This window comes from Carya illinoinensis, chromosome 16 (genome assembly GCF_018687715.1).
Source record: "Carya illinoinensis cultivar Pawnee chromosome 16, C.illinoinensisPawnee_v1, whole genome shotgun sequence".
NCBI classification, from domain to species: Eukaryota; Viridiplantae; Streptophyta; class Magnoliopsida; order Fagales; family Juglandaceae; genus Carya; species Carya illinoinensis.
The window spans coordinates 30,323,430-30,334,866 of NC_056767.1; the positions used below are offsets into that span (position 1 = coordinate 30,323,430).

The following is an 11,437-nucleotide window of genomic DNA, read 5'->3' on the forward strand; positions in this document are numbered from 1 at the left end:
TTATTTTAATAGAGTTTGAAATAAAACTTTTACACATGAAGCCTGTATATTGTTTTATATATTATATAAGAAATATATATATATATATATAGGAATCTTTTTGGAAAATAAAATTTTGGCCTTTAATAAGCTGGAACAATCATATCAGTTGTACAAAAAGGGCGTGACTCATGATTTATGAACAAGTGATAGTACCATGCAATATAGTATATGAAAATAAATTAATATACACAGAAAATTAATATTACTACTGGAATATCCAATTAGTCTCGACTCTGCCTAGTTATACAATAAATATAGTCTTAGCTTCGTAGATGAAAAAGATATATACTATATATGTTATGCAAAGGCCAAACGGCGTCGTTTAAGTATGCTGCTCTTTTTAAGTTTGCAACGGCATCGTTTAATGGGGAGATAGGAAAATAGACCCAACTAACTAAAACGGCGTCGTTTAAATGGAAGTAAACGATGCCGTCTTATTTAGTTAGGGCTTAGGCTTAAACCCCATCCCGGCGACCCTCTCTCATCCTATTCTCTGCCTCTCTCTTCCAGCCCCGCAGCCATCTCTCACTCTCAGTTCCTCTCTCACGCCGTCAACGACTCAACAGCCCCTCGCCGTCAACACCGTTTCGTTCTCCTCCACTTCCAGTTGTCCCCGAGGCTAAAGATATTGTTTTCCCCTCTCTCGGCGAGCGAATCGGTATGTGAACAGATCTATGCTTTTTAATTTTCAAAATCTTACATTTACTTCGTCTTCATGAATCATTACAATGTTTCAATTCATTGCTAATTGCTTCATGTCATTTAGGTTTTTTTATTGAATTTACAGATTTAGGATTTAGGATTTTTTACAGATTTCGAAATCTGATTTAGGGCTTATAGTTAATAATTTTGGAGTGTGTAAGAAATCTGATTTAGGGTTTATTGGGTTTTAATAAATTTGTTTTATGGTTTATAATTTTATTGTATTTTAATAAATCTGATTTAGGGTTTATAATTTTGGAGGGTTTTAATAAATTTGATTTAGGGTTGATTGTGTTTTAACAAATCTGTTTTAGGCTTTAAAATTTTATTGTGTTTGATTAAACCAGATTTAGAATTTTGGAATTTTTTTTTGTTACAGATTTCGAAATCTGATTTAGGGTTTATATCTTATTGTTATCTGGACTTGTAATTTCCAGATTGTTTTGTGGAATCTGTAATCTGGATTTTATAGCAGATTCTAATATTCTAGATCAGAATGTATATCTGATTTTCTAGCAGAATTTTTTTTTTTCCCCAGCTGATTTTCTGTTTTTATATCAGTTTTTTTATAGCATTTTTTTTTTTTTTAACTGAAGATCTTATAGCATATTTTTTTTTAATTATTATTATTATTTTTTACAGAAGATTTGTTATAGCAGCTTTTTTTGTAGCAGTCTTTTTACAGCAGATTTTTTTTATGGCACATGATTAAAACTGGAAAACCGGACCGGAACAGGTAAAACCGGAAGTTCTTGTTTAGGGGTGTGACTGGTGCGGTATCGGTTCTTGAAATCTCAAAACTGGTGTATACCGGTTCAGTTCGGTTTTAAAATATGTCCAAAACCGGACCGCACCGGACCGGTTACGCGCCTACAAAGAGAATCACACAGACACACTAGAAACTAGAACCCTCCCATCTCAAGTCCATTCATTTGAAACCCCGCTTCCTCCTTGTCCGTCCTCTAGTACTATGCAATTCCTTATTTTCTTTCCCTCAATCTTCTATTTCCATATAGAAATGCATGTTTGATTGCTATTTTTTTGGGATATGACTTCCATTCATTTCTGTTAGTATGGTGAAACATTTGAAATGAGAAGTAAAGGGTTTCCTTTTTATATGTATAAGCGGTTTCAAGCAAAGAAATTGAGTGCACTTTGGGACATCAATGAGCTCCTGAGTTCCTTTTTTTTTTCTTTTTTTTTTTTTGGGGGGGGGGGGGGGGGGGGGGTTAGACTTGTAGTTTTGAAGGAAAAAAATGTTAGATGTATGTAACGGTAAAAGGTGTGCGAAATCATTAGTGGAAGACACAGTTTTTGAATAATTTGTCTGTTTGAATCTCATTAGGCCAAAGTTTGTAGGATATTTTTTTTTTTTGGTTAAAACAAAGTATTTAGGAGGAAGATTTTACGCACCCTGTATGCCTGCCAATAGTGTAAAGTAAAAGCCAACCTCAGTCAGAATTGAATTTCAGTTTGAAAGCAGCCCTAATTGATTGTTTAATATGCAGATTTGGAGAAAAAATGGATGATAGTTTATATGATGAGTTTGGAAACTATATTGGACCTGAAATCGAGTCTGACCAAGAGAGTGACAGAGAGGATGAAGATGAGGATCTTCCGGACAGGCCCACTGAAGAGGCCGAGGCATCTGATGGTGAGGATGCAGCTGCTGCTTCAAATGGTTGGATAACGGCCTCGAATGATGTTGATATGGATAACCAGATTGTCCTTGCTGAGGACAAAAAGTACTACCCAACTGCTGAAGAGGTTTACGGTGAAGATGTTGAAACGCTGGTTATGGATGAAGATGAGCAACCTTTGGAGCAACCAATAATTAAACCTGTTAGGAATATCAAGTTTGAGGTTGGGGTGAAGGATTCTTCTATGTATGTCCCAACCCAATTTCTAGTGGGTCTCATGTCAAATCCCACTTTGGTGCGAAATGTTGCCCTCATTGGGCACCTTCAGCACGGGAAAACTGTCTTCATGGATATGTTAATTGAGCAAACACACCACATGTCCACATTTGATGTGAATAGTGAGAAGCATTTAAGGTACACAGATACGAGGATTGATGAACAAGAGAGAAAGATATCAATTAAGGCAATTCCAATGTCGCTTGTGCTGGAGGATAGCAATTCAAAATCATACCTTTGTAACATAATGGACACCCCTGGGCATGTTAATTTCTCTGATGAAATGACTGCTGCCCTCAGACTTGCTGATGGTGCTGTATTGATTGTGGATGCTGCTGAAGGAGTAATGGTAAGTAATTTTCGTTTATCCAAATCTTAATTTTGTTCATATCTAATAGCTTTTTTGGGCTTTGGTATACCCTATACCTCTGTGGATTAATCTGAGATGATATGGTTCTAAAATTAAATTCAAGAAACTGCTTAATGTCTGTCAAACACTGAAGATTATTTTCAGCATGAAGTTACCTAAGATGGTATGTTACCTGATTATGGCCATCCATATTGATGGAGGGTTAGGAAGTTGATTTTTTAAACATTGGCTAATTTGAGGGATAAACCAGAGTCTGTATGTAGGCCAACCATGTCTTTTATATTGATATGAGTTGCCTTCAGGATTTATGAAATAGTATGGTATCACAACTCGTTATTCTAGTAGAATGTGCTTGAATATGATATCACTGCTTGATATTGATATTTATAGTATTATGTGATAAATAGGTAAATACGGAGAGGGCTATACGCCATGCAATCCAAGATCGCCTGCCTATTGTAGTTGTGATCAATAAGGTACCTCTCTCTCTCTGCCCTCTGTCCCCCCCCGGAACAAAAAAAGAGAAAAAAAGGGGAGCACCTACCTGTTGTTTTCATGTTTTATGAGTTTAGAAGCTGTAAGTTTTGATTTGGAAGCTCTTAAGTATCAGTTTTAAAATCCCTTTAGGTCATTCTATAATTAAGCAGTGAACTTCTATAACTCCATTGAATTCTTATATCAAACCTTTTGTTTTAAAGGTTGACAGGCTGATAACAGAACTTAAACTGCCCCCAAAGGATGCTTACTTTAAGCTCAGGCATACTCTGGAAGTCATTAATAACAACATAGCTGCTGCCACTTATGCTGTTGGCAATGTCCCAGTTATTGATCCAGTTGTTGGAAATGTTTGTTTTGCAAGTGCTACAGCAGGATGGTCCTTCACTTTACAATCATTTGCTAAACTATACGTGAAACTCCATGGAATCCCATTTGATGCTGACAAGTTTGCATCTCGGCTTTGGGGAGATATCTACTATCATCCGGATACACGAGCTTTTAGGAAGAAAGCCCCTGCGGGTGGAGGGGAAAGATCGTTTGTCCAGTTTGTGCTTGAACCCCTTTACAAAATATACAGCCAAGTGATTGGTGAACATAAAAAGAGTGTGGAATCTACTCTTGCCGAACTTGGTGTCACTCTTCCAAATGCAGCTTATAAACTAAATGTCAGGCCTTTGCTGAGGCTGGCTTGTAGCTCAGTTTTCGGCCATTCCTCGGGCTTTACTGATATGCTGGTTCAGCATATACCTTCCCCCAAAGCTGCCGCAACAAGGAAGGTTGATCATATATATACCGGGCCAAAAGACTCTATGATCTATAAGGCCATGAAGAATTGTGATCCTGATGGGCCCTTAATGGTTAATGTGACCAAGCTATATCCCAAGTCAGACTGTAGTGTCTTTGATGCTTTTGGCAGGGTTTATAGTGGCAGGATTAGGACAGGGCAGACTGTACGTGTTTTAGGAGAAGGGTATTCCCCAGATGATGAGGAGGACATGACTGTAAAAGAAGTTACAAAATTATGGGTTTATCAAGCTCGGGATAGGACACCAATAGCTGAGGCTCCTGCTGGTTCTTGGGTTCTCATTGAAGGTGTGGATGCTTCCATTATGAAAACTGCCACACTTTGTGATGAGGATGTGGGACGTTACGAGGATGTATACATATTTCGGCCTCTCCAGTTCAATACACTTCCAGTTGTGAAAACGGCTACTGAGCCTTTGAATCCAAGTGAGTTGCCTAAAATGGTGGAGGGTCTTAGGAAGATCAGCAAGAGCTATCCTCTAGCCATTACTAAGGTTGAGGAGTCTGGGGAGCACACTATTTTAGGTACAGGAGAGCTGTACTTGGATTCTATCATGAAAGACCTCAGAGAGCTGTATTCTGAAGTAGAAGTCAAGGTATTTATTTCCTTGTTTCTCCCGTTTTAACATCTATTCCCATTAATTCTTGTCTCTTTTCAAATCTTGTGTTCTGCCTTTCTGAGGGACGTACATTGTGCTTGTGCTGATGACCATTTGTTTGCCTCTTATGCTTCACTTGAATCCAGGTAGCAGATCCTGTTGTTTCATTCTGTGAAACCGTGGTGGAGTCTTCATCAATGAAATGCTTTGCTGAAACACCAAACAAAAAGAATAAAATAACCATGGTAGGGAAGCCATCCGGATTTCATTTGATGTATGTGCTATAGTGGATCATATGCAATCTGTTCACGCAGTATGCTCACTTATACCTATTCTCATATTGTAGATTGCTGAGCCGTTGGAGAGTGGACTTGCAGAGAAAATTGAGAATGGTGCTGTAAGCATTGATTGGAATCGAAAAACAATTGGTGAATTCTTTGAGAAGAACTATCATTGGGACGTGCTTGCATCGCGGTCAATATGGGCATTTGGCCCTGATAAGCAGGTAATTGAACCTTCCAGGCAAAATATGATTTGGATCTTCTTGATCTACAGTCTATATAGGCATTTGTACCTGATGAGCAGGTATAAACTATGGAGTGTACCTGTATGCGCATACTGTTTTTGCAATTTAAGGAAAGTGATACCATCGTTTTATGTCTTCTTATCAGGATTTTATTTTGACACACTTTTATGTCATAAAATAAACATTTGACAACTTTCACTTGAAAAAGTCTTTTATTTCATGCCCCTCCTTGAGATTTCTATGCATTCATTTGACAAATGCCATACATGCAGGGGCCTAACATTCTATTAGATGACACGCTCTCTGGTGAAGTTGACAAGAATTTGCTGAATGCTGTCAAGGATTCTATTGTTCAGGGGTAATTGGAATGATATTTCTATTAGATGGCAAGCACTCACTTTAAGCCCATCATTAATTGGATTTTTATTTTGGACAGATTTCAATGGGGTGCTCGAGAGGGACCCCTCTGTGATGAACCTATCAGGAATGTTAAATTCAAAATAGTTGATGCAAGGATTGCCCCTGAGCCACTGCATAGGGGATCTGGTCAAATCATTCCCACTGCTCGACGTGTGGCCTATTCAGCTTTCCTTATGGCAACCCCACGCCTTATGGAACCAATGTACTATGTGGAGGTAAATGCTTTGGAGTTTTATAATATCAAGTTAAGATTGCCTTTTTTTTTTCTTTTGTTCATGTGACTGAGGAACAATGTTGGCTATCATGATAATCATGGGAATGGGAATTGAGAATAACTATCATTTCTTGATGTAATAATGGTCTTTTAAGTCTTATGTCTTTTGCTTCTAAACTAAAACCTGTGCAGAGTTTTGGAATTTTTTGTACGTCTTTCTTTGAATTACATTATTATGGGGATTCTGAGAAACAGATTGTTTATAGATGTGACTTGTCTAGAGACATGACCCTGTAGCTGCTATTAAATTTGTGATGCTGTTGTTTCAGATACAAACCCCAATCGACTGTGTCTCTGCAATCTACACGGTACTTTCCCGCAGGCGTGGGCATGTTACAGCTGATGTTCCTCAACCTGGGACCCCAGCTTATATTGTTAAGGTTTGCTGACTAACCTTTATATAGAGATCCTCTAGGAAATTCTGGGAAATGAGTATGAAACCTTTAGATCACCTGTAAAATATTCCCTAAATCAGTTGGAAAGGAAAATTCTGGGGTGTCCAGTAACCCAGATGATTGAATTGTACCGTTGACCTGTATCAGACAAGCACAATTTAATGTTGCTCTCGTGGAAAAGTTTTGAGACCATTGGTCAGTGAGGTGTATTGTTTATTGTAATTTGAATATATATATATATATATATATGATTTAACTTTGACTTGTTTCCTAACTGTTTTTCACAATTGATTTGCAGGCATTTTTACCTGTCATAGAATCATTTGGTTTTGAGACCGACCTGAGGTACCATACTCAAGGACAAGCCTTTTGCCTCTCAGTGTTTGATCATTGGGCTATTGTGCCTGGGGACCCTCTCGACAAGAGCATTGTTTTGCGACCACTTGAACCAGCACCAATTCAGCATCTTGCTCGTGAATTTATGGTGAAGACGAGGCGTAGAAAGGTATACCTGCTCCCTTGCTTCCTCCCCTCCCCTCTCTCTCTCTCTCTTTGAAGTCTGTTTGGTTTTCTTTCATGTGAAAGCAAACCTTTCCTTACATGTATTTTGTCTATGTTATCTATAATTATCTAGTTTGAGGATTGTTGAAGATAAAAAAAAAAAAAGTTATCTAATTTGAAGATTGTTGTGTTTGCTTTAAAGAAAGAGGAACAATAGATAACAAAAGGCATGAGCAACATGGTAGTCTTTTCAACTGGTTCACCAGCATGATTGAGATGAAATATGTGCGCCTTCTGTCATTTGACACCACCACTGAGCATGCAAGTTCTATAATATGTAGTGCTAGGAAACTTGCATCTATGCAGTAATAACTTTGGAATTTGCATTGAATATGGCAGGGAATGAGCGAGGATGTGAGCATTAATAAATTCTTTGATGAGGCCATGATGGTGGAGCTGGCTCAGCAGGCAGCTGATCTTCATCAGCAAATGTTGTGATAAAGACTGCGATTCAGACTTTTAGTGTTTGTGTGTCCACATCACATCCGAAAATGTGGTTCCATCCAGTTCATCAAACCCAAACTCAACTTGTGATTTTCGTGCTTGTTTTTACAGTAAGCGCCCCTAACCCCTGCCACCGGCGGCCTCCTTCTGCCAGCGCTCTGTAAAATTGATGACAGGATAGTTAGTTGACCTTCTCATCTTTCCTTGAGGCGCCCCCCAACACAAAAAAAAAAATAGTTGTAATATCCTAATTATAGGAGTTTTTTTTATTGTAGAAGAGAAGCGGGGTTGGATTAAAAGATCTGTGATCAATGTGACTAGGTTGTTCAATTAATTTTTCATATTTTGGTGTTATGAATATATTGAGCTATCCTTGGTTGTAACTGCTGTATCTGTCAGTAGAGGATCTGTGAACTTATAATAGAAGCAGTTGAGTATAAACTATAATCCATTGATCATTTGAAATAAAAAATATAGTTATCCTATTTTCAACGCCTCCACCTTTCGATATCAGTGGGAAAAGAGCTTTAAAAACCTTGGAGATTTTATCGCTACGTCAATATAATAGACGTCTAGCTAAATGATATACCGTTTAGGGCATGTTTGAGTTGTTAGGAATCTAAAAAATCTTTCAAAGTATTTAAATAGTTTTATAAACTCTATAACGGAAAAATTATATTATTTGGATATTTCATATTAAAATAATTTTTAATTTTAAATAAACTGAATTACGTTTTAATTTTTTTCCTCAAATGAGATTTTTCAGATAATCTGAAATTAGTTCAAATTTTAAAAACTTGTCAATAGACGAAAATGTTTATATAATTTTTAAATAATTACAAATTTTAAACTTGTAAAGATACGGTTATAATTTTAAAAAAATCAAATCATTGTGATTTCTACCTCAGAAAGTATTTTTTTTAAATTTATTTTCTAACAAATTAACATGTTTGAAGTTCTTGAAATATATGGTTACTAAACAGTAAATAATAATTTAATAGTAGAACTTATTATTAAGGCTCGTTTGGATAGTGAAATAAATTGAAATAATTTTAAATAAAAATTAAAAGTTAAATAAAATATTATTAAAATATTATTTTATAATATTATTATTGTTTTAGAATTTCAAAAAGTTAAATATTTTATTATATTTTATATAAGAATTTAAAAAAATTATAATAATGAGATGAAATACTCTCTAAATTCAAATGAGTCCTAAGTTATAATTTTAAGCCTTAATATTATAATCTATATTTCTTATCGTAATTTCAAACATGTATTTAATCTAAAATATTAGTGTACGTTAATAATGATAATATTACGATTATGTTAGATCTGAGGTGTAACTAAACTGCTGCTAAGATTCTGTGTACACGCCGACGCACACAAGCCAGATCGTCTACTATCTTGTTACTAATTTGACTGACTTTCATTGGATAAAGGATCGATTATTAGGGGAAATAAAGTCCTAAAATTTCGATCTTCTCCTCCTCCTGTAGTTGCAGTGTCTGGAAAATACCTGAAAGCTTTTACTTTTCTGGAAAAATTTCAGTTTCAAATTTTCTGGAAACATAATAGCAATCCCGGAGCAATCCAAAGTCCTAACCCTTCATCCCGTTTCGCAATGCAACCCCAAACCTTAAACCTACCTCCAGCTCTCACTCTATTCCCCACCCTCAGACCCCCTCACAAAACCCTCACTTTCCACAAATTTCTTGTCCTAATCATCACATTCTTAGCCTACGCTTCCTTCCACGCCTCCCGGAAGCCCCCAAGCATCGTCAAGAGCGTGCTTGGTCCCAAACTTGAACAAAATTCGACCCATATCGGTCACGATTCGGGTTGGCCTCCGTTTGATGGCCCCCAAGGTACCCACCGTCTTGGCGAGCTTGACCTCGCGTTCCTATCGTCCTACTCGATTGGAATGTACCTCGCTGGTCACGTTGGTGATCGGATCGATCTGAGGCTGTTCCTTGTGTTTGGGATGGTGGGTAGTGGAGCCTTCACCATATTCTTCGGGTTAGGATATTGGTTGGATCTGCATTGGTTGGGGTTCTTTTTGTTGGTCCAAGTTCTGTGCGGGTTGTTTCAGTCAATTGGGTGGCCCTGTGTGGTGGCAGTGGTCGGGAATTGGTTTGGGAAAGACAAGAGGGGGTTGATAATGGGGGTATGGAACTCGCATACCTCGGTTGGGAACATCATTGGTTCCGTTGTGGCATCAGGGGTGCTGGAATTCGGGTGGGGTTGGTCCTTTGTGTTGCCAGGTGTGCTGGTGATTGTGGTTGGGATTGTCGTTTATGTGTTTCTTGTTACGAGTCCTGAGGACTTGGGGTTGGAGTCTCCTGGAATGGAGATCGAGATGAATGTTGAGGTGGGGCCAGAGAGGGTGGAGTCGGAGGAAGCGGGGCTTCTTGGGAGTAGTGAGAGTTCTGATACCTTGGCTGCAATTGGGTTCTTGGAGGCGTGGAGGCTACCGGGCGTTGCACCATTTGCATTTTGCCTATTCTTCTCGAAGCTGGTTGCTTACACTTTTCTGTATTGGTTGCCCTTCTACATAAGGCACACAGGTACTTGTTTTGACTTGTATATGAATTTAGGACTGAACTGAAGCTGAATTTTTGTTTTAAGTTAACACCCCAAATTTGGTCATCATCATCATCACAAATCACACCAAATTAGCATGAACTAGTAAATGAAGGGCGTGCCATTTCGTGAAGCAATGGCTCGAGATCTCCATGAAAGTTGTAGCTCATTTGCACCGTAAAAGTTGTAGCACACTTTTGAATTTGTAAATGGGAGGTATTCATTATAAATTTGTTTTCGTTGTAGCTGTTGCTGGTGTGCATTTGTCACATAAAACTTCTGGGATCCTCTCGACAATTTTCGACATTGGAGGGGTCTTTGGTGGAATTTTGGCAGGATTTGTATCTGATGTGATTGATGCTCGGGCAGTTACTTCAATTGTGTTCTTGTTACTGTCAATTCCAGCCCTTGTTCTCTACAGGCTATATGGAAGCGTCTCCATGTTTGCAAACATTGGGTTGATGTTATTGTCTGGATTGCTTGTTAATGGCCCGTACTCACTTATCACAACCGCTGTTGCAGCTGATCTAGGCACCCAGAGCATGGTTAGTGGGAATTCTCGTGCATTGGCTACTGTTACTGCTATTATAGATGGTACTGGTTCCGTTGGGGCAGCTCTTGGTCCATTATTGGCTGGGTATATATCCTCTAGAGGATGGAACAGTGTCTTTTTTATGCTTATTGTTTCTGTTTTCTTTGCAAGTTTGTTCTTGATTCGTGTTGCAAGAAGTGAGATTAGAGAGAGATTGAATGCGGGAAAGTGAGTTTGGAATATCAGAGCTCCCATTAGTGAGAAGTTCCTCTGGCATCACGCATTGTGTTTTTCCCCGCCTGAGTTGGAGGGAAGTATCTCACGGGAAACAATACATTGATAGGGAAGTTACAGGAATAGGAGTCATCATACATGTATGCTTTTGTTGTATCTCATTCTTTTTTGTAGATGGTCTTCATACACAGAAGAACTACTTTTGTTTTTATATATATACAAGTAATACACAGTAGAACTAGATTATTTGTACACCCCCAAGTATCTAAGGTTGTGACCACGGTCTTCCTCCGCCATAAGTGAGGGTTTTTCAATAAAATTCGAGTACCGTCCTCTTCTTAAAAATATATATATATATACACACAGTAGAACTACTTGTTTGGATAGAGTTCAGTTCACCTTCCTCCCCCTGGCCCCGTGGGTCTCCTTTTTCCTTTTTTCTTTTGTGGTTTTTTTCCTTTAGTTCTTGTTAATTAGGAGCCTTGGGTTTTTTGGTTAGATTTTCCCTTAAATTGTTTCATAATAGGTAAATCTAAT

General features: G+C 38.0%; 2 protein-coding genes across 2 annotated transcripts; both read left to right on the plus strand.

The window, feature by feature from the left end:
• The first annotated feature begins 499 nt into the window (after positions 1-499).
• LOC122299246 (110 kDa U5 small nuclear ribonucleoprotein component CLO) lies at positions 500-8,036 on the plus strand. The gene is made up of 11 exons (XM_043109353.1): positions 500-700; positions 2,253-3,009; positions 3,438-3,506; positions 3,729-4,928; positions 5,078-5,176; positions 5,278-5,436; positions 5,730-5,815; positions 5,894-6,092; positions 6,421-6,531; positions 6,845-7,051; positions 7,447-8,036. The coding sequence occupies exons 2-11, from the start codon at positions 2,266-2,268 to the stop codon at positions 7,543-7,545; spliced, it is 2,973 nt and encodes a 990-aa protein (XP_042965287.1). The 5' UTR covers positions 500-700; positions 2,253-2,265; the 3' UTR covers positions 7,546-8,036.
• An 881-nt stretch (positions 8,037-8,917) lies between these two features.
• LOC122299880 (putative glycerol-3-phosphate transporter 5) lies at positions 8,918-11,245 on the plus strand. Its single transcript, XM_043110357.1, has 2 exons — positions 8,918-10,118; positions 10,381-11,245. Exons 1-2 carry the CDS (start codon positions 9,176-9,178, stop codon positions 10,896-10,898), a joined length of 1,461 nt encoding a protein of 486 aa, XP_042966291.1. The 5' UTR covers positions 8,918-9,175; the 3' UTR covers positions 10,899-11,245.
• Positions 11,246-11,437: the final 192 nt, after the last annotated feature.